At 41.8% G+C, this 27988-nt stretch overlaps 1 protein-coding gene across 1 annotated transcript in view; it reads right to left on the bottom strand.

The window, feature by feature from the left end:
• The window catches only part of ttll7 (tubulin tyrosine ligase-like family, member 7), a 60053-nt gene that overhangs the window by 12273 nt on the left and 19792 nt on the right, over positions 1–27988 (bottom strand). The window contains exons 9-16 of the mRNA XM_041040741.1: positions 21931–22025; positions 19850–19997; positions 18605–18678; positions 14888–15023; positions 9432–9518; positions 6547–6772; positions 4185–4480; positions 2813–2947 (exon numbers count right to left, since the gene is read on the bottom strand). Coding sequence (XP_040896675.1) covers positions 2813–2947; positions 4185–4480; positions 6547–6772; positions 9432–9518; positions 14888–15023; positions 18605–18678; positions 19850–19997; positions 21931–22025 — 1197 coding nt within the window. The remainder of the gene's footprint in view (positions 1–2812; positions 2948–4184; positions 4481–6546; positions 6773–9431; positions 9519–14887; positions 15024–18604; positions 18679–19849; positions 19998–21930; positions 22026–27988) is intronic.

Raw genomic sequence — 27988 nt, 5'->3', positions numbered from 1 at the left:
TTTTTATTTACATTTGAGCCATGTAAAAAACATTATAAGTGCTGATGAGCTCTTAGCAGCCAAAGTGCTCTTGACTTGAGGTCATTTTCCAACATGAAACCAACGTGAATTTGGCTGAATACTTACAGAGTATAGTGTTTGTCTGAAAGGAGCTTTGCTGTGGTACTGGTGAATTTAAATGCAGCACAACTGAGGGGTAATTGTAAAATCAAGTCGTGATCTTTCATTCCTCAGTAGAGAAACCCTATGTTTTGCGGGTGTGTCAAAAAATCCTTGGGGCATGTGCTGTTATGCTCAAAAGCTGTGCTGGATATTCCCATGTACTTGGCCCTCGTGCCAACACCACTGTGTACCTACAGACACTGTTATTGTTGCTCTGTTGACTTAGTCTACATCTCTCCACTGGTGCACACAAACCTCTCACGTAGCACGCTAGATCCCCTGCAAACAGTGCTCCCATTGGGAAGCTCCAGTGTAAACTTAATGTGTACTCACACACACATGTACACATACACACAAAGAAAACAATCCACAAGGATTCACAGATACAGGACTAAGGTATACAGCAAACTCTTTTGTTCACTTTCCAGAAAGTTGCTTATGCACGTGTTTAGTTTTCTCTCTCTCAGTGAGAACAACATGAACATGTCTGGTAAGCTGCATGCTCATTTGTCACATTTGTTTCATATTCACACAAATTACCCTCCATTAAAGCACAACAGAACGCACTCGATACATTTCACCTTTCAATGGCTCCAAATGCAGCAAAAAAAGCAGGTTTTGAGTGAAAGATAAAGGAGGCAATTACTCAGATACAAACACATCATTAGCCCAATTAGACCTCAACTTTAAATCATGGAAAGAATAAAATGCCAAAGATTGTTTTCATGCCAAGTGAACACTCCTTGTCTCCTGAGGCAAAGAGTGAACAGTACAGGTGCAGCCGCTTGTCTCTATGTTTCCACGGTGCTCTCATTAGGGTTTGTTAACAGTACAGGTGTGGTGGTAATTGTCTCTCAAAACCCCGACACACCCAGATGTCACACACACGCACACACAAATTTTGTTTTTGCTGTTTTTGTGGGGAAATTTTTATGGGCTTGCACTAATTATTTTGTGACTTCCTCTAACTTAACCTTAATCATAACAATTACATCTTAATTTTATTAAGTAATTTTCATTATTAGATCATTATTAGGAATGTTATGCTAATTCTGAATGGTTGTTCTGTTTATGCAAGCAAAAAGCTAGTAATAATAGTGATACATTTGATGTGAGGAGCCTCATATAAAAGGAGCCTCATGTTCTAGTCTGTGTAATATAGCTAATGTTGGCAGAATAAAGGGTTTTTGTTTGTTTTTTTAAGTCACGTTCTGTTTTCGGCAACTGCAAAACAGCATATTCTCTGCAAAGTCTGTGTTTTGAGGTAGTTAATAATGGCATGATGTGTCACGCCTAAAATACAAACTGTGATAGAAGAGCAAAAGTCGTTTTAAGTTCTATGGGGTTTCCCAGATCAGGACCACCTAGAGCAGCTCCTGTCTGGTGGTGATATATTTGCGTTCTGACCTGTTCAGCCTGCCACTACCACAGTCTGATGCCTATGCTGTACATCGAACTGCTGTTGGTGTTGTACTGCAGAGTCAAAGCCCTGCAGGGCTTCCAGCCACCCAACTGTCTACACTTCAGGCTTTTTCAACTTAAGAAGCCAAGTCAGAGATGGCCTGTTGGCCTTCCTCTCTGGTATACATATTCCAGTATACTTTGCGTGGCCTACTAAAAACTGATTTTGTGCATTAAATATTTTGGTGGTCATTTTGTCACTTGGCTGGCTGCTGTCTTTTCAGCACTGTGGGGGCTGTGGTGTTGAATGGACAGCTGGTTCTGAAGACAGCTATAGCTGTAGCGGAGGTCAGAGCCAGTGTAGATGGGACAGTTGGATGCTTTCATACTTACTTTTGAGCTTCTGGTGTGAATCCAAAGTGAGCCCCTGCTTCTCTTGGGCTTATTTTTAAAGTTTTTTCTTTTCTTTTTTTCTTTTCAGCTTTTCCTGTTACAACTTTTACTTTTAAATAAACTAGATAATCATTTGATAAATGCATGTATTAAAATTAAACTGCTGTTTCTACACGGTCAGCAGTGCAATAATACATATTTGTCCTTGCTTAAAGTGGGCATCAATAGCTGCCAAGGCTAGCTTGTTACCAGAACTAATATGGGGATGTCCATTATTGTTGTTTATTTTCAATATTTTCATGATTAACTTCATGTAGTTCCATAAGCTCTTCTCTTATTGTCTGTACACTAATATTTTAGAAAAACATAAATTCAAGTAATAGCTTTAGCCATGGCACAAAGATGTGTGTGCCAGTGCACAGACACACAGCAATTGCAAGGACACAGACATCTGACCAGAAATAGCGGAAGCACTGATTAATAGAAAGGAGCAGTGGGGAATAGCACAGAGCTGCAAACTGACCGACAGGTTGTCACTGGGGTCGTTTGAAAGACAATGGGAGCCGGGCCAAAGCGGACAGGCTATTGTGAATGGAGAGGAGGAGGTCACATTTAGTTAGGCTGCAGAGTGACCGCACCTGGCCACAGAGGGGCTCTGGGAATACAGTCTGTCTCGATTTCTGCTCAACACTTATACTCCACGTTCATTCCCACTTTCTTACCTTTGTTTATTTCATTCTCGTGATACTGTTAAACATTTTTACACTGTTTCTGCCTCTAAATCAGAATCATCTTAATACACACAAAAAGACACACTGGATTGTTTTAGAACATACAGCAGAAATCGTGAACCCACCTCATCCAGCACAGCCTCGGCCTCTTCCTCGGTTTTGCCAGGAAACCTGATCCTCATGGCAGTGAGCGCAGCCAGTGTCTGACGCACCAGCTCTGCCTCCTGCTCTTTACTCCTCAGGTTTATCAGCGGATCACCCTAAAACACACAAGTACAAGCACACCTGCTAAAGAAAGCATTCAAGCCAGATAAACATCAATATTAAACACAATGTTTCATTCAAACATTAGTTTGAATGAAACTAGTGTCGCGTCACATATATACCAGGCTCAAATAGACACATACACCATGCTATTAACAAACATGGCAGAAATGGAAAATGCATTTATTTCTGTACTATGTATTTTAGTCCTTATCGCTTATTATTATCGGGGGTATTTTGAATTTCACAGGCATTTCAAGTTATGCCCCGAGAGCTCAGTAATTTATGATCCTGCTACAGTACCACCTGTTACAGTCACAGATCATTATTTCTTTATATAGCATTTTGCACAGAGCAGTATTTGCAACATGCAAGAATAACCTCCTCAAAATAGTGTTTTATGACTGCTACAGCAAGGCACTCATAGGTGAAACTACATCCAATCTGAGAGTTCCTGTTCAATCATGTATTTATCCCCACACGTGTGATTCCCATGGGGAAACTCAAGTGTACATGAAGGTAAAAAAAATCAGAAAAAAAGGCAGTTCTCCTGTCATTTTATACACACGTGTCAGGATACAGGCATACAACCGTTGCCCTCGATGGCCTTTTTCAGTTTAAGAGTTTTCCACTTAGCTCTGTTCTCATTGTTAAGAAGTATTCTGCCTCATTTTATTTTGTTCCAGTGTATCCAAAGGTTACCAGGGTACTTGTAAAGAAGGAGAGGGAATGGCGGAGGCAAGCAGAAAGCAACAGATGGCAACATAATAGAAGATTATTGTCGTGGGCTACAGTAGGCCTATACAGTATCGGAGGAGTTGCTTAAGAAAGTCTTAGTGGGGCAGGATACAATAAATGCCAGGGGAGGAGAAAAGCAAAGGGGGAGGATAAAAGCCATGATGGCAGAGCAAATAAATTTGTACGTCAGTCTTTATTGAAACACAGTTGGAAAGTAATTCTTCAATTTGTTTTTTTTTTTAATCCTACTTGGAGTAGTAGACCAGCAGAAGGTTGCCACATTGAGTAAAATGACAGCTTGACTCTCTGAAAATGAATTTAGTAGACTTTTCTGTGACTGACAGACATCTGACACATTCTGAACTGCAAAGAGGTAAACCCCACTGTGTGTGTGTGTGTGTGTGTGTGTGTGTGTGTGTGTGTGTGTGTGTGTGTGTGTGTGTGTGTGTGTGTGTGTGTGTGTGTTGGGGGGGGTCGGGGTGTTGAGTGTCTTACTATGTTGGAGTGGATGGTACCCAGGCTGTTGCTGTGAGGCACACGGTGGGCAGAGCCACTGCGGCTCAGCGAGTGAGAGCGCAGCGTGGCGGAGCTCGGCCTGACGAGGGGAGTGGCCATGGGAACTGTTGGGGAAGGTCTGGTGGGCAACGCTCGCACTTCACTGGGTGATGAGAGGGAGGCAATGGAGCGAGGACAAGAGATGGAGCGCCTGATTGGACCGGAAAGTGTTGGTGAAGCGGAGGGGGCGGGGCTGGTTTTGAGGGACTTGATTGGAGGTTTCCAGTGCATACGACCTGTTGAGAAACAGACGAGAGGGAGAGGGAGTGGGGAGTAACACTGACTCACTGTGACACTTTGATTTCTTTTCATTCCTGATCCTGTCTCAGCACCCCAGTCACTGTCAAGCTCTCCTCTCTGCTTTCCATCCGTTGCCGGGTGGCTTTGGAGATGAAGTGTGGCATTAAAGCTCCCATAGCTGCACTCTGGCACACTGGCCCAGTGGCTCAGTGGCTCAGTGTGTGTGTGTGTGTGTGTGTGTGTGTGTGTGTGTGTGTGTGTGTGTGTGTGTGTGTGTGTGTGTGTGTGTGTGTGTGTGTGTGTGTGTTATTAACAACTGCAGCATGTGTAGTCAAAACCAGAAACTAGACAGTAGTCCTGTCTGGTTTCAGGATAGATTAAAGAGCAGCTCCCTGTCTCAGACACACACACACACACACTAGACAGACATGCGCAAACACACAGAAAATGAAGCTGAAAACCCACAATGACACTCTCCATCACCCTTGAAACTCCTCCAGTTTGTCTACCAGCCAGTGTATTAGCGTGTGTTTTTAATTCGTGCAGTGCGCCTGTCTGACATCATGTGTGCACACAAGTGATTACGCAGTATGCGTCTTTCTGCTTGTGTGTGTCTGTGTGTCGTTGTGTGTGCGCGTGTGGCTGCTGAGCCTTCCTCGGTTTCACCATTGCCAAATGAGAGCATTACGGGGCTTAGTCCTAGCAGCCCTTTGGTGGCTTGGTATAGAGTAGGACTTGGCAAAGTTGCTGTCTCTCTCTGCGCACGGACAGACACACACACACACATGCATCTCCATAGACACTTACAGTACAAAAGTTGGGCTCTTTCATTGCTTTGTCCCTTATTTTGTGACAAACAGAACAAGCGGGTGTAAGGCTCCTCTATTGAGCAATATAACTGGCAGCCCACAACACAAGTAGAGAATTTTTTTTCTTTCCAAGGGCAGCATATAAGACTGCTGTGAAACGTGTCCTCTTTCTCACTTCAGAGAGCTGATATGGAGTTGATGTATGCGACTTATGAGAATTTGTGGGAATGTTTGAGACTTATCACTCTCACTATGAAACAGGAAATATTTCAGCATTAAACTCAAGGTGTTTTCAAGGTAAACAATGAAGGCGGCCCTTTTTTTCAATCAAGTTCCTTCTCCTTCATCTCTGCTTCTTACTTCCTTTCATTGGAACTGCACTGTTCAGGACACCTTTCTTTCCTCAAGTGCTTTTCAGTCCTTCAACATGCGATTTATGCGAGTGTGTGGGTCTACAGCTGTGAAGCTAGGAAGCTCAGGAACTCAGCAACAAAGAGCCACATCCCATGAGTCACAGGCTATGATCACCCTGCTAACACTTTAATTAAAAATCCAAGGATCTGGTACCGTTTTTTCACATCAATTAGGCACATAAATACTGGCAGGCTGCTAGCCTCTGCAGCTCACACCATCAAAATGTGCCCTGCACTGCTGCTGGAGAGTGTGTACTGTATGTGTGTGCACTGCTGGTACTGATCAAAGCAAAACTCTTTGCATTTGTACTAAAAAAAAGTGTGTGTCCATGTGCAGATATATGGAAATGTGTACTGTACAAGTATGAATATATTTTTCTAACTATATAAGTGTGAAAAGTAAACCAGGCTGGAGTGGATGTCATGTACTTCCAGCATCACTGGATCAATTTTTTAGGTCTCCTTACTGCATCATTATAAACCATACGGTTTGCCTTCTTCTTCTTCGTCTGTACTTTATTCTCTATTATGGTTTTTGGAATTGAAAATGCTAAAATAGAAGCCTTAGTAATGTGTATATGTGTAGGTGTCTGACGGGTCACAGTTATACATCTGAAAAACAAGTTTGTTTTCGCTGTTAAGCTAACTGCTGTAATCCGATGGAGGGCTCCAGCCAAAAAGGAAAGAAATCAACAAACAGGGCAGGAGGAAGAGAGAACGAGACAAGTAAAAAAAAAAAAAAGCAAACGAGAATGTAAGATCACAGGAAACAAGGTCCCTCTCAAACTCCCACTGTCTGGCTTCCTAATAAAGATGCTTTTATACATCCTGCTGCTTTACCTGAGCGCTCAGCCAAGTTCTTCTCCTTGCTCTCCCCAAGGTCGTAAGAAACTTTCTTCTCCCTCTTATCTCCACCTCTTCCTCCTCCTGTTTTCCTCCTCTCCTCCTCCTCTTCGTCTGAGGAGGAGCAGGAGTTTTCAGCACTGCTGCCACTGGTGAAGTCAGCCAGGTAGTCTGGTCGTTGACGTCTTGGTGTCTGGCTGCACTCTGGCATGGCGGTCAAGGGCTGGCAGGGACAAACAGAGATATGCAAGGCATATGTATATATATATATATATATATATATATATATATATAGATACACAATTACACATACACATATATATATAGAATGTGTACCATTAGATGGATTTATGTACATATACCCAGATGAAACACACATGATAATACACATATGCTTTTTCTCTCAGTTATACAAACACACACGCACATCCTTCCATTCCCTCACATTACTTTCATCCTCATGGGACATTCCACTCACTAAATTCACTTCCTAACCCTGAACCATCCAAAATGACATAAGTTTTTGGAAAAATTTCATCCTTCCAAACGTCTAAAATTCGGACAGTCTCTCTCAAGGACATAAGTACACAAATCAGCACACGCACGCACACACACACGAAAACGTGAAGATGTTGTCAGCCTCGCCTCACCCTCAGCCCACTGCCATCTGTCACTGGGAGACCTGGTGGTGACACGGCTAGCCCATGTGCCCACATGTGTGTATGTTTGCTTGCAGGCTCATTATGCACAGATACACAATTACACATGCACTCCTTTATAAGCCTGGCTGTCGCTAAAAATAGGAACATGAGCAGCTTCATACCTTGAACAAATTTGACCTGATTGGATACGTAAAGGTTAAATTCAAAGTAAAACATGACTGTTTTTTCTTTAATATCCAATGTTTTACATATCTGACAGTTTGTGTAAATGAAAGAGAAAATAACTGAGTAAACTGTTTACAAGGACAGTTGGAACTTCTGATGACTTGAATGTTCCTTCTTTCCCTCTCCTGTATTTCTACTAATAAGAACAAAGTGAATGTCACATAAGTGTAACTGTAGTGTTTAAATCCTGAAACTCTGGTTGCATCTTGTCTTATATAATTTTTAATCAGAAAATTTGCAGATAAGTACAAGCGGCTGACTTTTGTATGCATGAAATCATGATCTGCTTCAACCCTAAACCGCAAACACAAAAGCATTTTTTTAAAGTTTGAAGTTCATTAAGTCGAGTTTCTATTTCACATCCTGGAAGGGGACACGCTGATAGCATTAATAAAACATTTATACATCTGTTATTCAACGGTTAGCTCGGGCAGTGCTGTCAGGCCACCCGAATTAATGGACAGGAAGTGATCACAGGGATTACACAGTCACCGCCGGGGAGCCGTGTGGGTGAGTGATAGAGAGGGATAGAGACAGAGAGAGATTAAATACAGAGAGGAGAATAAAAAGCAAGATGGGAACATCAGATTGATGGGGAGAGAAATCAAGAGGAGGACAAGGTGAATCTGAGAATGGGAGCGGAGAGAGACAGAGAAGAGGCTTTGAATAGACAGAGAGAAACGGAAATGAACAGAGAGAGAGAGATAAGTACTCTGCGGTGAGAGAAAGGGAGACGGGAACAGACAGTGGATAAACAGTGGGGAGCAAGACAAAGAGAGAAGGCCAAACACTGAACAGATGAGATGTGAGAAATTTTGGATATGTGTGAAAAGAAGAAGCTGGAGGGATGGGGTAAGAGTGACTGGGCAAAATCAAGTTAAAGGGTGAAATGAGGAGAGAGGAGCAAATGTGAGAAGCTGTATATCATAATTAAAAAGTTAGGACAAAAAAAGAAACAAGGAAAAAGAGAAATGAAATCTGAAGGTACTTGCTAGCTCTCATTCTTTGGCACTTTCACCATTTCACTTCCTTCCTTGCTCTCTATCTCTTGTGCTCTCCCTCTGAACGTTTCCTCAGTGATAACAAACCTTAGCGCCCCTTCCTTCCCTCAAAACCCTGCGTCTAATCCCTTTGCCTCACTCCTCTCTTCTAGCTTTCGCACACTCAGTTCGGTTCAGTTTCACCAGATGGCTTGTGAGCACTATACCCCAAGGAGTGAATCTATCCATCACAGCTCTTTCTTTCCTCCGCTCTCAATGTCTCTCTCCGCACACTCGGCAACATCGAAACTGACTGGGCCCAAATTAATTTGGACAACAGTGATTGTGTCTGAACAAGTCCTCATTCCAGCTAAGGCCTCTCTAATGCAGCGCTGAACTGCCCTGTCGAGTCCCTAACACACTCTTTGAGTGTTCCAGCCAATTTAGCCCTCGAGTGAGGGATGGATGTAGATGTGCAGGGAGAGAGAAGGGATGGAGAGGTGAAGGGAGGGGGGGGTGAAGCAGGGTGAAGGAGGGAGTAATGTGCTGTCGTGGGAAATTGAGGGGGCGTACAGGTGTATGTGACAGAGAAAGAGAGGAAGAGAGGGAGATAGACAGAAAGAAAGATAGCACAGAGAGAGTGGGAGAGACAGCCTGACAGCTGTCCCCTAAGGGAGTTTGGTCTTTTCTTTGGGCCTCTTTCTGATTCTTTTCTTTCTCACCTAACCCCCCCACCCCCCACCACCACCACCACCGTGTGTGTGTGTGTGTGTGTGTGCGTGCGTGACACACACACACACCCACACCCTCCCACCTTTATTTTTCTGAATCACATCCTATGTACTTTCTGTGGGCGTTAGCTCCAGGCATCTGCCTACCTGCCTCCCCCTCTTTCTCCGTCTCTCTGACACTCCTCTGTGCACTTTTTCTCAGGTCCCATGAGGCATGTGGTCTCGATTCTCCCTCCTCTCGCTCAGTTTCTGAGTCTCCCTACCTCTCTCTCACTCTCACCAACCTTAGGGCCTCGCTGCCTGGAGGATTTGCCCATCAGTTTCTCGTCGTCCAGTTCACATTGTTCCAGCAGATCCAAGATGTCCTCCTCCTACACACAACACATACAGGAAAAAAAAAAAAAACAAGGTAGATGAGAATATATACAAGTGGTGTTGGTTTTGGTTATGTAAGGAATGTACAGTATAAAGCATCAGCAAAGAGCAACAGGGCAGTTAAATCTTGATGATACACGGATAAAGATAATTAAAATGCTTTGATGTTTCATATCTCTAATTACTTTAGAGTCAAAATGAGGTGTGAGAAACTAAGGTACTTCAGTTATTAAAAAATAAGGGAGGGATGAAAAAAGTTTAACTTCAGAGACCTATGTGCCTTATCTGGGGGTTAGAAAAAAGGCCCTGGCTGAACATGCATTGCTCTTTGGCAGAGTACATAGAGGCTGAATTTGGAAAAGGCAGCGTCACGGCCATCGCCAATATGCTGGGGCCTTGGCCATTTGGCCGTAGCTGAAATGCAGGCAAAGGTGATTAATGTTGCTTCACAGCTGGGACATAAAATGTTCCCTCTTGCCGCTCAAATACAGATGAAAAGTGATTGTTTTCTCTCAGATTAGCCATCAAGCGGCTTTCTGGGGTCTGTGAAAAGGTCAGTGTGCCCCTGCCTCGCTCCGTTGGTGTGTGTGTGTGTGCATGAACATTTGTGTAAATGTGTATATGTGTACAGTGGCATATTTCCTTTTTTGGAAATCTTTGTTCTTCTGTCTTAAAGTATTCTGACACATTTTTATGAGCTTTTATGAGTTTTTGCTCTTTTATATATGATGCTTTTTGAGCCTATTTGGTTTATATATATATATATATATATATACACACACCTCATTATATACCCTGTGCTTATGTGATTATGTAAGCATTTTTGTCTATGTTGGTGTGAGCGTGTGAACTTGTGTCTGTGTAACAGAGTTGGGAAGAACTTTGCCTTGCTGCAGCCCGATCACACAGTTAAGCTGAAATAGATGTGTGAACATACAAATTTTCCATTGAGACCTCGTAATTTAAGATGATCAGTAGAAAGAAAAAAAACCCAACAGATTATAAGGAGAGCAAACAGGTCATTGCTGCGTGAGTGAGTTAGATGTAGGTATAAAAAAATAACTACCTATATTGTACCCGGCCTTTCATTAACATGGCATAGGATTATTTGCATAGGTGGTCCTGAGGAACCAACACCTAAAGGTTCAGTTTTTTATGTTTATTTAACGTGGTAATTAAAAATTGTAAGAAAACAGTACTTACTCTAGTACTGCATTTTTACCAGAGTAAAGGTCTGCCTACTTAATAACTGAGGTGAAAGCTTCCCCACCCACAGTGAATTAAAAACCAGAGGAGGCCTATTACCTTGTTAATTTACCACCAAAGAGGATTACATGGATGTTTTGACATGTTTCAAAGCATGTGAAAAAAACTGAACTTGACATACACACACAGACGTTACAGATGATCTGAAAGCTCTTTACTTTCTCTTAACCTTAAGTGTTTTTAACACATCTACACTATATGATGGAGCTCTTTAGATTGTTGCATTATCACCGATAAAAAATGCTTTACAAAAAAAAAAGATCACTTTACCATTTATTCTCTGTGTCAGCCTTCATAATTTTTAACTGCCTTCTACAATACCTTGCTATCGCCAATTATCTCTGTGCATGTCAGCTCATAGCATACGTTGTTCAAGCTTGTACTTTTTTGGCAACCGAAGAGTGCTAGTCCTATTCAGAAGTCTTCAGAGGACTTTTGTATTTTTATCCTTTTTAGTCAAAAAAGCATTCATTTTTTTTCTGTATTGTTGGCAGCTGCTCCCGTGACATTCACTGACTCCATATTTCTTGGCCGTTTGACAGATGATGCTGTCTTTTGCATTTCTGTAGTAATATACTCAGAAGATGCCATGGTAAAAAAAAAAACAAAAAAAAAAAACATGCCCCTGAGCCAGCAGAAAACTTCTGGGTTTATTCCTTTAGACAGATAAAATCTGGTCAGGATCCCTCCTTTCTTCTTCAAAGCAAGATAATCTTGGTGGAAAGCAGATAATAGAACACTTTTGTTCTCACTGTTCAGCAGAAAATATGTTCCAATTTAAAAAAAAAAAAAAAAAACCTTACATAATAAACAGCAGCTAAAAATGCACTTTTATCACCCGTTGTATGCAGTTGGCATTGGCTACTGTAGAGCTGCAGGAGCTGTTACTGTGGTTGCAGGTAGATGGCCCACATCTGTAAATCTGCATCTCTGAGCTGCTGATGTGGGTACTTTTTTTTACCTGTAGGTGGCGCTCACTGTTCTGAAAGTGCAGGTTCAACTGCAGCACATTGCTCAGCTCTGCAGGTGAATGACACTAAGTGGTCCTGGTTTCAGGAACTTTGCATCGATTACACTGTGTTTTTAATTCTGCCTCTTGTTCAACATAGCATGTAGCATGCTGGGTTTTCTCCTCATTTTTAAACTCTGCTTTCTGTTACTGGAAGTAAATTCTGAGATGCCTTCACCAGTGGGACCCTGTGAACCGGACGTTTCTTGCAGTTTAGTTTAGTTTAGTTTAGTTTAGTTTAGTTTTGTTTTTTTTTTATTTTGTGAGAAGATACAATCTAGCTAGAAATCAATTTAATACTAACCAAACAGATTCTTAATATTACTGCGCTTAATGTACATCTGAGGCATTCGCAGAGCACTTTAATGGGATTCACACTGACTGTGACACGCTCCCAGACAACACTTGGCAGTTTGTGCACTTCGTGTGCCAGTCTATTTTATTGACAGAGCGCTACAAGCCGACAGAACGTGCACCTGCTCAACAACACTTTAATTTTTTATTTTTAGTATCCATGTGAGAAAAATGGGGGCGTGAGAAGACATCCGATGAGCGAGCAGGAAAACATAAAACAATGTGATGCACACCTGTCAACCTAACTGTAATGTAAGTGGGGAGAGGGGTGATGCAAACCCTGTAAAAACCAGTGTAACTCGTGGCTGCGTTGTCTGTAGCACAGCAACTGAAGCCAGGAAGGGTGCTCTGCAGTGCATCAGCATGTTATCACTGGGATTACAACACACATTCTATTTTGTTTGATAGTGTAAAATCCATGACATTTTTTTCAATTCATGGCCCTGTGAAGCCCACAAAGGCAGCAAACATGAGACTTTTGGGTACAATATCTGTCAGACTTGACAGGTACAATGATGGCATGCTGGCAAATGGCAAAAAAAAACTCTGGCCCCTTTACACAGCAAAAACTAGCCAAATAGGCAATGTACGTCAGATGACAAATTATGGTTTCCACCATGGTTATGAGCTAAAGCACTGAGACTAATGTAGTGTAAAACTAGGGGCTTTGGTTTATCATATTATGTTTAGGTAGAAAACGTTAGATAAGTTAAACTTAGTTACAACATTTAAGATGGCTATGTTTTAGTTAAGTGTAGAGAGGACTGGGATTTGATAAAGTTTTGTCATGATCAAAGACTTCCATCTCTGCCCTAATCTGAAAACCACCGGTTTGCTAATATTCTTGCTAAAAGTCAATAGAACTTGTTCAGTTTATACTTTCAAGCAGCAAGTACAGCTACTATAAATTAACTTCTAGACAGCTAATCTAACAGTAGCTAGCAAATTGCCTGACTAGTCAAAAGAAGTTGTTTTTTTGTTTGCAGAGCCAATGGGGAACTGGTACTTGAACAGGCAACTTGAACAACTTGAATAGGCAACGACGGGTCTCAAATTAATTCAACTATTCAAATATGGTACACTGCAGATCATGCAGGTAATAAATAAGCTGAATTATGTGTTTCCATTGTCATTGTGTGCAGTCAGCAACAATGGGAGCTGCTAAACACAAACAAATGGATTTGTAGTCCGTCAAGAAAAGTAACTCAAACCACATTTTCTTCTTGACAGCAAATCACATTATTTGTGGTCATTCAAATTCAGGAACATCCCTTCCCTATCATAAATGGCCAAGATTAGGATCTCACAGTCTGTCCCTTAATAATAAGGACAGTCCAGTTGTCACTCATGATCATGTTATTAGATACCAAACTCTACAGCTTCCTTTGTTCCTATTATCTCTTCCTATTATACGTTGAACAAGATCCACATCTCTGTGTGTTGACTAAATTAAACTTACCTCAGCCTGGTGTTTTGACTCTGCCTGCTCCTTGATTGACATCTCTGTTAAGAGTGAGATTCCACTTTTGAAAGGACACAATAACTTTCTGAAAAACAAACTGACAAAGAGCTATATGCTGCTGAAGTAGGTTTGTTCCTACAAAAGCTCCAACAGTTGCAGTCTTGTGTTCCCAGTGCTTTAATATGAATTTGTTATATCAAAACTACTGTCAAAAACATCCACATTCAATCTTCACTATTACTATTCAGTTGCCAAAACCACTTAAGGGTTTTTGTTCAATCTGCATCTTTCCTAGTCATCAATGCTTCTTTCTGCCTTGTACTTAAATATCCCACAATGCCTTTCTCTGTCTTTTTGTTTAACTGATTTGCTCTTTCTGAATACATCGCCAGACTTGAAAACAGAAAATTCCTTCTTTCTGTTCTTAATTTTTGCACTCTACTCATGCCATTGTGATTCATAAAGTGCATTTATGATAGAAGTCTGTCGCGTGGCTAAACAACTATCTCTATCAGCACCTCATCATCATTCACTTTGTGTATTTTGCTCATCTTCCTCTCACATTCCTCTTTATCCTTGCTCTCCCCCTTTCTCCTGTAAAGTTGTGTGGTTTAGAAATCAACTTCGCTCTTTTGCAAGTCTCTTCAGAGGTGAGAGTGGTTAACTTCACAGAGCTGACTTCTGCCTATGTACAAACTCATTGCTCAGTGCAAGGCCACATACGTTTTTGAGTGCTTGTGTCTTTGTATGCGCATTTACACATTTCACTGAATGTGCTCAAACCTGTGGCCTGTATCTTTGGGCAACAATGGTAATCAACTGTGAAGCCTATTCACAAATATGTTTTACAGAAAGGGGAAAAAAACAAGACGGAGATACAGAAAAAAGGACGAGGGAAACTGAAGAGCAAGCTCTGTAAAGAACGATATTGATCTGTAAAGAAACAAAAATGGCATTGTGTGGGATCTGATTTGTATTTAAAGCTGCTGTACACAGCACAATAACTGACTGACAGTGACAAAGCAAGACAGACAGAGGAGAAGGACATTCTGTCATAGGTTCTAACAAATACAAGGACTGTGGCACACTTTTGCACATCCTTTTTTTGTCTCTGTGGGCAGAATCTTAATAGAAATGCATGTGTTTCTTTTCTTTGGCATGTGCTTGTCCACAAGTGTCTGTATATTGTGTATATATGTTCGTGTGCAGGTCTCTGCAGGTGTGTGTGTGTGTGAGTGCGCGTGTGCGTGACAGTCTGCCACTGACGTACGTGCCTTCATTCGTTTCAGAGGATTATTCATTTCCTTTTGAAGTGAGGCAGCTCGCCCAGCAAGAAAGGTCTGAAAGGCAGCCGAGAGCAGACTTTCATACTTCTCCAACAGCAGCTTGTCGTCTGGGGGGTAAATACGTCTGTAGGCCGCAGAAACACAGAGAGAAAAGCAAAGAGATTGAGGGAGGAGTGGAGAAAGAGGGAAAAAGAAAAGGCATAGAATAAGGCTCATTAACGCAGGGAGAAAGGAGATGAGAAGTGAAAGAAATGAAATGACGAAACAGAGAAAAAGAGAAAGAAAATGGGGTTTGGGGTCACAAACAGAGTGGGAGTGCCAGTGGAGAAACAGAAAGAGAGGAGAGGGATTGGGGGTTCAGCAAGACGCATCGGAGGTGAGAGGAGTAGTGGTGACAGAATTGGGAGGCGGGGAGCAGTGACAGATAAAAGACAAAAAATGAAGAAGGTTAAGAAAAGAAGGGAGAAAGATGCAAACAGAAAAATGAGGAAAATGAGTGCGAAACAGAACATGGATGCAAAGATGGAAAGAGGGAGAGATTGATGAAAGAAAGAGGAAGAGCGGGTGGAGTGAGGCACAGAGAGTGGTCGAGGCACAGCAGGTGAGAGTGGTGGATGGACGGAAGAAAGAGCAAAAAAAGAGCAGGAGGAGAAACAGACAGAGAGAATTGTAAGTTTTTCAATTGAAGGTGTGAAGTGATGCAGAGACAAAAAAAGGTGAGTGGTGGGATCAAAGGAGAAGAATGAAGGAGGAGGGAGCAAAGAGAAAAGACAGAAAGAAAGAACTATTAATGGAGATCCTGAGTTAAGAAATTTTACAAACTTCAGTCAGTCTTTTCACATGGCGCAATGCATTAATACACATCTGCTTCCCACACACATCCTCCCTGAGATGTGCACTTACTTTCCCGTTTGTTGCAGTCTTTGCTAATGTGCCTGTTCACACGCTGGACATAGTTTTGTGCCCTCGAGACTAAACTAACAGTGCTCAGTGTTTATCTTAGGCCTGAGGGGATTAGGAAAATGTATAAACCCCTGCCTGGTTATCCTCATAATACATCTCCAGACTCCCCCCAAGTCATCGCTTTAGCCATCAAATCAAAACAGCGACAGCGTTATAATCAAAATAAGCGTTGGCCAGTGTAAAAGCAGGGAAATAGTTTTAGTTAGAGCCAAACTCCTCCCATGTTGGCTTTTTCAATCAACAAGTTAAAAAGGCCACTGACAAAAGAAAAGGATTCCTTTTTTTAAAAAAACAAAAAGGTAGAAAGTTGAATGTAATGTTTATGCAGCAGCAGGAAATTTACTACCATGGCAAGATGATAGGCAGATTTTTGTAAATACTGATCACTAAGCTATTACTAATAAGCTATTCACTCATATCAGCATCTGCGTTATACATTTTACTGCAAGTACAATGCCAAGTAAAGTCTAACATTACACAATTTCACCATTAAAACTTTCACTGTACCCCATCTGCCGTTTAACAATTTCATGCAGGGATGCTGTTCTGGGTACATGATTTCCATATTGTTGAGAAGTTGACCCAATTCTATGCATTACTTTAGTTACTGCAGTTCAAATCAAGCAACTACTGAATGTTGAGAGACCTGAGATGAACTTTAGTTCCTTCCCTTGGCACTATCCTACATGGGACTTTATAATTGCCATACTTTTTTTACTTTTTTAACCACCTTTAAGTTCCATGGACCACATTCTTTTCTTCCTCTTGAGATCTATTCTAATGTGAAAAAAAGTCTCTTCATAACTGTTGGATAAACTGTATTAAAATTATAATATATAAAAAGAGCCAGAACTTGTCAGTCCTCAAAAAGCAACATAAATCACTTGACTGAAAAGCATAAGGTCAACACTTTAATGGTGGGTGTTAACTGCTCCCTCTTTTTGGCACCCTCCATCTGAACATATGGACATTTTATTTGAGGGTGACCCTGCAATATTTTTTAAATAAAATGTTCATGCTGAGGCTTATTTTCACCCACGTTTCCAATTGATGTAGAGGCAAAACTAATATTCATGTTCCATTCACATCAGTTAAAAACTTTGTTTTGGTCAGCAGTGTCTGTCAAGCCTCCTGAAGCCTCCAATGGCTTAAAAGATGTTAAATGAACAGTAACAATGGCACTGAACCATCTGGGTTTCCCTCTGATGCCACAGGGTCCTGGCTTGTCTGTACCTGATGCAAGTTTCATCTAATAGCCGAATGTAAGTAAGTTCATTACCCAAACTCATCTAATGAGAAGCAGTGTGTTAATCAGGCGCCAGTGCCGAGCCGGGACACCATTTGAATGCTAAGAGGTCTTTATTAGGGGTGCTCCAGACAGACCTCAGCCTGTCTGATTGACTGTCTGGCTGCCTGTCGAAAAAGAGGAAGGAGGTGACAGCACTTCATGCAGTCTAGGATCAGTATTCTGACTAGCCATTCAGTCAAGTGATGAGTCGAGAAGTCACTTAGACTTGGAGAGACAGCAAGAAGGTCTGTCTGCGTGTGTCTTTGTGTGTGTAAGCTTGTGCATGTGCAAGAGACTGAGAGGGAGAATCAAGATAATCAAGACCTGGAATTGTGTACATGTTGGATAAAGGGATGGAGGCATGAAGAAAAACTGAGGGAGTGAGGGAACATTAACAATTTACGAGGGACAAGCGGCAAATCAGAACTTGTGTGGCTGAGTCATGCTGTAAGGTATATCTGCTCCGTCTGTGAGGTGACTATGAAAAATTGACACACTTGATGTCTTCCAAAATTCCAGCTGTTAAAGGAGAAAAGAATAGACATGCGCGGGAAAGAGGAGATGAAGAATGGCTTTCAGCTGTCAAACAAAGTATACATGCTGATTTGAATTTCTAAAATGCTGAAAAGGTAACACTGTGCATAGCAAACTAACAATTTGATCCTCCACAATCGTTTTTTTTTTTCAATTCCATTCAATTTTATTTATATAGCGCCTACCACAATCAAAATTGTCTCAAAGCGCTTTACAGAGACCCAGAGCCTGACCCCAGAGCAAGCACTTAAGGCGACAGTGGCAAGGAAAAACTCCCTTTTAACAAGAAGAAACCTTGAGCAGAACCCGGCTCATATGGGGGACCCTCCTGCCAATGGCCGGGCTGGGTGAAGGGAGGAAAAGGAGGGGGACGGGACAGCTGGGAATGGAGGAGAGGAGGAGAAGGACATGCAGCATATAAAACATGATACAAACAGGGTTGGCAGTGGACAATGTTAGAGGGCCAGTGTTCAGATTACAGTTCAGTTAGTGGATAATGTGTGCTCAGCAGATTACATTTATGATAGTAAACAGAGCACAGCCAAAAGCTGTCATAGTATGTAATTATTTACATTACAGCTGGCATAGAATATTAATCCAAAATGTATCTTAAGCAGAGTGGAAAATTAACCATAGTAATGTTTTAGAAATGGATAATTGTAGACAATACACAGTGCCCCTGATTTCCTGTTTCTCCCTCTCTCAATTTTATTCTCTCTGTCTTAATTAATCTATCCTGTGTTCTCAAAACATTGGGTGTTCTCTTTTGTTTTTTGTCACTGCAGCAACATTATTTATTCCCCTGAGAGCCTGGCGCTCTGCAGATGACCCCATAAATGTAAGAAAAGCTGGCAGGAGTATAGTGGGTGGAGGTGCTGGAGGTAGAGCCCCCTCTTCCTGGCTGTTTGCCTCTTCCTTACCTGTAGTTCCCCAGATGCTGCTTTTCATGCTCCTCCCTGGAGATCTGCTTGCGGACCTGTGCCAGTCGCTCTTTCTAGAAACAGAAGAAAAGGAGGGAAAAGGGAAGTCTTTCAGGTGAAAGTCACTGCCACCCCTACCTTATCTTCTATTAGAAACAGAGAAAGAATAAAGCCTTAAAAACAAGAAGGTAATGGGGAAGGAGATAAGAAAAAAAGCAGTCTCACCCATAAATTTAGAGACATTTTTCCATATACTCTTTTATTAATGCGTTATGAAGGTATAATTGTGGAGCTCAGTTGGCCAATTTGGCATAAGGCAGAGAGGAGGGGATAACTCCACTACTGGCACTGCAGTATCATTGAGAATTGAGTGATATGTGCCTTCAATAGACCTGAACCTGGTCTCGCACTTCAGCCATAACAGCACTCAAAGATGAGGTAGTGCCCTTTTTAAAATAGTGCCTCTGCGCCATCTTTCCTTATTCCCACTGATTACTGCTGTGGCTGATCAAAAGGCTAATCAAAGAGGGTGGGAGGCGTAAAGCACTAGTAGCTGCCATTTTCCCCATATAGATGAGAAAAGCTCCCCCGACTCCTTCTTTTCAAAGAGAAAATAATTAAATGGTGTGCTTGTCTCAGAAAACTTTGACTCTTTTGACATGGAGTAAAAAGTACTGAGTTTCTGCTCAGGCTTTTCTTTTCGTTTCAGCTTGTCTTGTTTCAGTTCTGAGGAAATAATTTCTACTTGTTATGTTTTTTTTTTTTACTAACTGACTGATGTGTTTACTAAATGTCTCTGATAACATCTCTAAGCACATCTCAGATGAGCACTTGTCCCTTAACTGCTGATTCCAAGCCAGTGTTAGCCTTTTTGTTGTCTAAAAAGCTTAAAAGGTATTTCACAACTTATCAGCAAGGCCCATGACCGTACAGCCATTGTTTTGTTCCCCAGGTTGGTATTGAAAGTCTGGGTGGGGAAATGAATGAGTATCACTCTCAACTCCCTTGACCACAGTCAAGATGCACCACCTTGTACAGGTGGTTAGCATCCCAGATGCTCCGCTGCAGTTGGTCAGGAGCCAGCAGAGAGAATTGTTATTTTAGTTGGATCCCTGATGGGAACATGTGTAACTTTATAAATGTGAAGCAGAATCTTGCTCAGCATTTTTTTTCAAAATGAATAATAAGGTTTAAACCACATAATAGTTTATTACATTTAAGTATTAATTTGTTCATGTGCATTACCAGCTCTTCTTTTCTTCTCTCCAGTGTGTGACGTTGTTTCTCCCAGTCTGAGGAAGCAGCCGAGAGTTTCTTCATGGAGCCGTGTCCATAGAGCCGTCTCTGAGCCTCTGCCTTTTGCTGGGCCAGGTTGCGTTTCTTATCACTGGCCCTGGATGAACATAAAGTAAGTACAGTCAGCACAATGCACAGTTAAAACATAAGGAAGAGGTTCAGACTACATTAAAAGTAGACCACTTAAGGGCAAAACTATTGAATCAGATTTTCTGTATCTTCCCGCTGGAGATCTGACAACTTGTTTTCCACTTCACATTTTTGACTTGTTGTCTGTCACAGCAGTAGCTGCATGCATGCATGCAATAGTTGTAGAATATTGTAACACTAAATACTGCTCAGTAAACAACAGACATCACACACAGAAAAAGGTTTTCGTGAATGTTGTAAACTGTGATGAAGTTTGACAGCGTGCAGGTCTCATCCCTAACTGATGACTTTTGATCATCACATCATGTGTGGTGGTGAAAAAAAGAAAAGGGGAAAAAAAAGAAAACCCAGCACAAAACATTCAACAATACAAAGATAAAGATGGAGCAGAGACACAAACAAACCGACAGCCCCTGGATGAACAGGACCAGACAGCTAATTCTGAACAAGTAGGCCATTGCGGCCTGAAGAAAGGGCAATTCATTTTAGTCAATCGCTGGCCCTTTAAATTGGATATTGAGTGCTGTTGGGGGGCTGAGGTTTATCAATGTCCATGCCCGACCGGGTCTGAATTGATCCCACGTTGATACAGTGGTGTTGGGAACGGAGTTGAGAGCTGCCCCTACCTCTACACACCACCAACCCCTCCCTTTTGGGAAGCAAAGCCATTACTATATAAGGAAAAAGTGAGTGAGGTAGAACAAAGCGCTCATTCACTCCAGCATGAACATAAGCAGTTTGTCCAGTGGAAAAAGCTCCCTGCCTCCTTTCAAGGCCTCCTACGATTTATTTGTCATGAAATAATCAAATCTCCCCTTTTAATCTGTGGGAACACAGCAAACATCAGCCATGAAACAAATCATTTTGATAAGAGATTTGTTTGTGCCGATTGAAGCTGGGCAGGAGCATGGAGTGAGTTTTTATGTGGGATGGCTGCACCACGCACCACACTTGGCCAAACGAGATCTATGGTGCTGTGTGTAATTGATCCATTGTAAGTGTGTGTGTGTGTGTTTGTGTTTTTTTGTACGTGTGTGACTAGTAGAGTTGAGACTATATTTAGAGCAGTAAGAGGAGGACAAGCACAGAGAGAGAAAGAGAAAAAAGGAGCAGAGATCCAGAGGTCTGGTGTACGATGATCAATCAGTGGATAGACTCACTGTAGCCAGGGGACAGAAAAGCATGCCAGCAAGCACACTCGCATACAGACACAAACACACACTACATATACAACAAATATGTTATACCGCAAGAATGACAGTATGCGCAAACTAAACAGGCAAACAAATAACAAGCAAACAAATACACCCACAAAGAAAAGTAAAAGAGCAACTCAGGAAGGTTATATAAATATACAAAGCAGGGGGAACAATGTGGACTCAAAACCCTGGATATAATAACTTACAGGTAAAAAGAAATTCAAACACACATACACACAGCGTGTGTGATTGAAGGGCGCACCGAGCACACAATAGAGGCATAGCTTTGTACCTCTGGCCATTATCTGTCTTTGTATCCACTACAGCAACACCAACACACAAATTTACAAGGACAGCAGATTTTTTTGTCCACAGCTCAAACCTCCTGTTAGTTTCAAACTAATATCACCACTGTGTCATCAGTCTGAAACCAAAACAAGATAAAGACTGAATTGTGCTGTGCGTCAAAGTAATTCCAAAGTTTTCAGGCTTGCCAATTGAAGAAAACTGAAAAAAATCGATTGAAATCTTTAAACATACAGGGGGCCCTGTAAAATAAAGTTTGACGTGAGCATTTCCTACCTCGGCACATGGAACTTAATGAGCCCCCTACATGCAATTCATGTGTGTCTATCTGCATGCACGTGCATGGGTGTATATCACTGCTGTGGAGAACAGTACCTAATGTTGAGGAGTTTGAGAGCATTGAGCAGCACCCCTTTCTTCACGTCGTAATCAATCTTCTGATCGGTCCCAAAGCTCGGAGCTCGATTGATCTGCCAGAGAGGAGAGGAGAGGAAGATTCAAAGAATATTCTGGAAGGGGGGAGGGTGGTCTGGGTATTTCTACTTCATCTTGTTTTTTTCCCTTCTTCTCAGTTGAGCAGACAAATTTTCTCTGCAATTACAGGAGTGGGTTTAGGGCATCTTTGGAAAAAAGGGATCTGTTCCCACAAGAAGGAGAGAAGATAGGAAAAAGATGATAAGGGAGGGTTTTTTTCTCTTTGAAGGACACTTTGGAACTTGTAGCCTTTGCCTGGACATAAATACTGTCTGACACTGATGTGTGTATGCTTGTGCATGAAGAACAGTGTATGTATCTGTGCATGAATGCACACATTCAAACAGATTGTGTAGGTTAAACTGTCACTAGATAAGTGACCCTGTCCATTTCAGCCAACCACAGCACGAGGTCCATGACGATGTAACTTATGTCTGCCGACCATAGCCAGACAATGCAACACCCATCTGTACCACTGCCAGTGATAATCTCTTTGTGAGCGTCGGTAAATTACCACCGCTCAGCTCAGTGCCATCATATACAATCAAGAGCGCTCAGACAGAGTCAACTGAGCGAGAACAGAATAAGCCACTTGTGATTTGAGGTACAAAAGCCGGCATCACCCAGGGAAAAATTCAAGAACAGCTTACCTTTCTTAACAGAACCATTTCCAGCACCGGTGCAAGGTATTCAAATATCAGTTATTATACCTGACACAACAAATCAATTCTTCCCCTTTATACTTTGTTATGTTTCCTCTGTCTCTCTCCCAAGGTGAGAAAGAGATTGTGCAAGACAACAAAAGGACCGGCAAATGGAAAGAAGTGCAGTGGGAGGGTGAATGAACTGGCAAGTGTGATTGGAACGGTGTCTTCGTATGAGGTGACTTCAAATGACAATGCAACAGATGCCCACCGAAAGCCTGGCTCGGGTTGACAAACCTTGATTGTTGAGATAAGTCAGGGCTCCTCCTAACATTGTTCAAATGCTCAAACCACCATATTTTCTTTTTTATGTGGGAACAATAGAATGAGTGGCTCCTTTCGAGAACATTTGTTTTGTAATACTTTTAATAATGGTGTATTTGTTGGATGAGTGTAAGTACATGTGAGAGTCCCGAATGAATTTCTTCATCACAGGAAGGGAACGCTGCCTTGTAAAGAGAACACTGAATCACTAGACTTCACCCATAAGCAAGGTTCAGACAATGGCCTGAAAACCTCTGTAGTGCAGTATACAGAAACTGGGTAATTAACTTTTTTCATCTAGCTGCTGATATTCATTATTGATGATCTGAACATGTGTTATTGTTAAAAAGTACTCTGAAAAAGAATTTCATGAAAACATTGTACAAGGGCATACTTTTTCAAGTGTGGGATCATTACATTTTTCATGTTACTATCAACTGCCAAATTTACTTACTACTTAATACGATCTAATATGACTACATCTATCTGTAGTCTATTTGTGGTCTGCTTGCATTATATCACTTATATAATATCACTTGGTTTTAATGTGTTGGCTTTTGCTCGTTTCATTTTATAAATTTCTACATGAATTGGTTTATGAACCCTGACAAAAGCCACATGCCAAAACGTATCTGTTTTATGGATGAAAATCACTGCTGCAGTAATAGTTCTGGAAGTGTAGCTGGAAATTCATCCTGCCCAGTAGCCTTAATCTGCAGTCAGAGTGAGTCTTTGTGTCAGAAACATTATTCGTCTCGTTCCTATCTTCCTTTAGAAAAAAAAAGCAGTTGGATACAGTTGAACACAGTAAGGCAATGCAACAGCCAATCACAAATTGTGATTTCAGTAAAAGAGCGACACGGAGCCAATCAGAGGTTTTTAGAGTGCACTGTAGATCTGCTCTACCCACCAATCAGGAACGTGGGTAAAGAATGCTGAAAGAGGCCAATGAGAAAACCGACTGGCCATTTGGAACCGTCGAGACTTTTGGCTGAAAATAAGCAACCAAACCCGAAAGCTCCTTTACAGAGATCTCAAGGGTTGCGGGGGTAGCTCTCAGTAACTCCATCCCTCTTTCTTTCCCCTTCGTCTGAACTAGCCATTACTAATCCTGACACAAAGGTGCTTACTGCTGTGTGGCAGATTTGGAAACAGTGCTGTATGATAATATTTACATCACAACCAGGCTTCCAGGAACTGAGAGAGCCAGATTGTTGACTGTGTTGCCAGAAGTGGGGCAGGTAGCCCCAAACAAGAGCAGTAACTACTGAAATAAGCCAGCAGTAAAATAAATAAATAAATAAATGAATCAATAAACTTACCCCTGATGTCAACAACTACTCCCAAACTGTCCTTCAGCAACACACCTAAAGGCCAAACGTGTACAAAGCATGTTCAATTCAATTCAATTATATTTATATAGCGCCTTCCACAATCAAAATTGTCTCAAAGCGCTTTACACAGAATATCCTTGTAAATATGATTGTACAAGGAAGCTCACATACTGAAATGCATGTAACTAGGTGAGGCAGGGCATAAGTGAATAAAAGTATACAAGCTTAAGAAAACTTATCCCAAGCTGTAGCTATCTGTGTTAACCAGAAGTATCTGTATAACCTTCTCTGAGCCTGTTGGCCGTCTTCTCATCAAGTTTAAATGATAGATTCACAAATGCCACAAGTGAGCTACTAAATCCACACCAGCATGGAGTAGGCTGGTATGGATGCGCCTTTGCAAGAGTGTGTGCGCGCACCCACGTGTGCGTTTTTCTACACAGCAACCATTTATCAGAGGGAAGGCAGTAGGTGATGAATGTTTTCCAGCGCAAAGAGGAAAAAAGGAACAGAGACCCTATCCAACCCTTTCACTCAATAGAACGAAGTCTACAATACATTCCTCTGTGTGCTGAGAAGGACAGACCTCCACTTCGACCCACAGTACCTTACCTAAAAAAAAAAACACCACAAAAGGAAAAGAGGAAAGAGGTCTGTTTTCATTTAGAGCACTCCCCGATATGACAGCCACAATGAAAAGAGTATGGCTTTAGAGCACCGTAGCCTATAGGTAACAGCTAGACTGGCAGTGATCCTGGCGACGGTTGTCTCGTTACTTGTCTTCATTTCTTAGTTTGATTTGTGGTGTCAAGCTGTCACAGGGTAGACATGCATCGCAGCACTCGCTGTCTCTCTTTGCTCTCCCTCAATCTTTCGTCTCTCTCCTCAAACTCTCTGGCTGTCGCACTGCTCTCCTCCTGGTTAGTTTCTCTTCCCACTCTGTTTCTTGCTGTCTCTTACCCCGGTTTCTGTCTGGTCACTCATTCCCCCCCTCCGCTTGCCAGCCCTCACTCTCTGGTCATTACCTCTCTTATTCATTTCTCTCTCCGTGTTTCTGTGTTCTCCTTTTCCTCTCTGGCAAAGGAAGTTGGACCAGTCTGGTCCTAATGAACCCCTGCAGGCTCCCAAAACCCCCACTCTGATTTCCTTAAGTGACTCTGGCAGGGTCTTAAAGGAGCCCTCGGTTGCTCCAAGACGCATTTAATAAAAGCGTCAGATGAAAAGATTAGAAACTCCTTTTTACTCATGCTTTGATTCAGTTCACCATCAGCATCGCATTAATGTAGCCCAAATATCAGTCAGTCAAACACCAGATTGCCCATGTAGGAAAAGAACATATCAGTCTGTAATTTTTCACAGGACAGGTTTATCCTCATCTGATCATCCAATTAAACATACAAAGATCAGAAGGTGAGCTGTAAACCATTAACAGACTCTACACTGGACATGTAACACTTTTATTTTCTGCACCTGGACTTGTGTGATTGAGACACACAAGTGACTTGCCAATGTTTATGAAGGCACTTGTGAAATAAAGCTTGTGCGGGGGGCCATCCATTTGGTTTGAATTGTGTGTGTGAACCACAAGTCTGTCTACTGATCTTTACAGCAGTTCCTAAAGTACAAACAGAAGGCCAGAGGTTCAGCCAGCAAACTTTAAGTGGCTTACTTGATTTGATAGAGTTTATTATTTTCCAAGTGGGAAATTCTCTTCAGGGTCAGTCTCGTAATGTTTGCCCCCTGGAGAACGTAAGAACTAAATGTACTGTTCAGGGATAGTTAGTAAGTAAATAATGGCCATACAGAAAATTCAAGCCTTACAATAACACTAAAAGTAACACAGCTACTGGCCATTCTGCACAGAACAAGCTCAGTCTCACTTCATACTATAGTATGACAGTTACTCAGATTCAGAGTCTAACAATTCATCATCATCATCATTTCAATCATGAGTAAACCCTGGGGGAAAAAATCCTTACAATGATCATATGACTCAGTCATTGTTGAAAATGTAGTGGGCATCAAAGAGTCTGCGCCTGTGGCCTCTGCTGTGTCACACCAACCCTAATAACATAGCAACAGCAATGGATCAAGAACAATCAACTGCTTTCTTTCCACAACAAATTGCTTCCCCGCATCAACATCTATTCTGCGTCTGGAATACTCGTCAAACGAGTGCAAGGGCTGTGCGTGATTAATCGGTTCAGAAAAACGACCCCCTCTTATTATTCCTGGCAGAGTGTAAACAACCACTGCTTTGACAAGCCTCCCATTCTGCCCCGCACACTCAAGGGTATCGGCACAGTTCAACCGCTGTCAGAATGGAGTGTTTGTTGCCGCACAATGGTGGAATGAGAAAGGGAGGCAGAGATGGAGAGACAGGGAGAGCATGAGTAGCAGAGCGACAGAAAGACAGACAGCTGGCCGCCCTGTTAAGTCGCTCTCTTGTTACAGCCGTCTTATCAATCACTGTTTTGTTCTTTTTGTGGCGTTTTTAGTGGTCCAGTCGGACACAGGGAAACTCTAGCTGAGCGTGCTGAGCTGCTGGTAAAGGTCCTGAGAGTAAGCAGGCCAGCGCTTAACTCAGCCACCAGTCAGCCTGACCTGCCTGACTGACTGGCTGGCAGGGTGCAGGGAGTGTTGGGTTTTTTTTTCTTTTTGTTTTTTTTTTTTTTTGAAGACACACAGAGATACAATCACAGTCACAATAAGGAAAAGGTGTCTTGAAGGTACCAAAATGAGTAAGATTGTACATAATTTTTTATTGCAACCACACACACACTTAATTCCTACCTAAGTATTTACAGACATGGGGGGAAACATACCTGAAGTCCAAAACTTACAATCTCAAATATGTAAGAATATATATCTTCCTTCTCAGTCTCATACACACTCAACCCTACACTACAGTTCCATATGTCACCCAAAAACATGCAATATATATCATCCCTTTCAATCACATGTGTGCACACAAACACAGACGCACACACAGTTACTGGTACTGCCATACATGCCCGATGATAAATGACTAAATGCTGGGGTGTGTTTTCAACTGCCCCACATACGAGGCCCATGCGCTCCTAATTTGATACTTATTCCATGAAATAGTCATGTTGGGGGAAAATGGATGTGGATAGAGATAGACAGTCCCATACATCATTCTAATTATTCTTTAATAAACCTCTTATAAGCCAAAGAGTGGCTTGCAGGTAACTACTGCCACCTAGGGTTCACAAGGAGAAAGACGCCCCCTCAGAGCTAAGGACGATATCCATGGACATTTAAATAAGAATGAATCCCACTAAGTACCAAAGATTAATCAAAGGCAAAAGGAGAATGAAAGGTGGAAGGGGGCAAGAGAGACTCCGAAAGATAATTGAGTATATCAAACTGTATGTATTCTCCTCTATCATTTTTCACCCTAGAAAATTCAATCATGAGCGGATGAAAATTATTTGGAGAGCACAGGTAGCAAGTAAAGTCCTCCTTAATCACCCTGAATACACAATAATGTTCGACTCTGCTGTTGTAGGGGTTAGAAAACACTCAAATTTCCTGAGGAAATATCTGAAAGGCAGGATAACCTCTAAATCCTTCTTCCAAAACTCCTAGGGAAAACAGCTACGCTTTAAATGGCTACTCTTTAGACTTTATGAA

The sequence above is a fragment of the Toxotes jaculatrix genome, chromosome 6 (genome assembly GCF_017976425.1).
Source record: "Toxotes jaculatrix isolate fToxJac2 chromosome 6, fToxJac2.pri, whole genome shotgun sequence".
NCBI classification, from domain to species: Eukaryota; Metazoa; Chordata; class Actinopteri; family Toxotidae; genus Toxotes; species Toxotes jaculatrix.
This window is presented reverse-complemented; position numbering and strand designations above follow the sequence as displayed.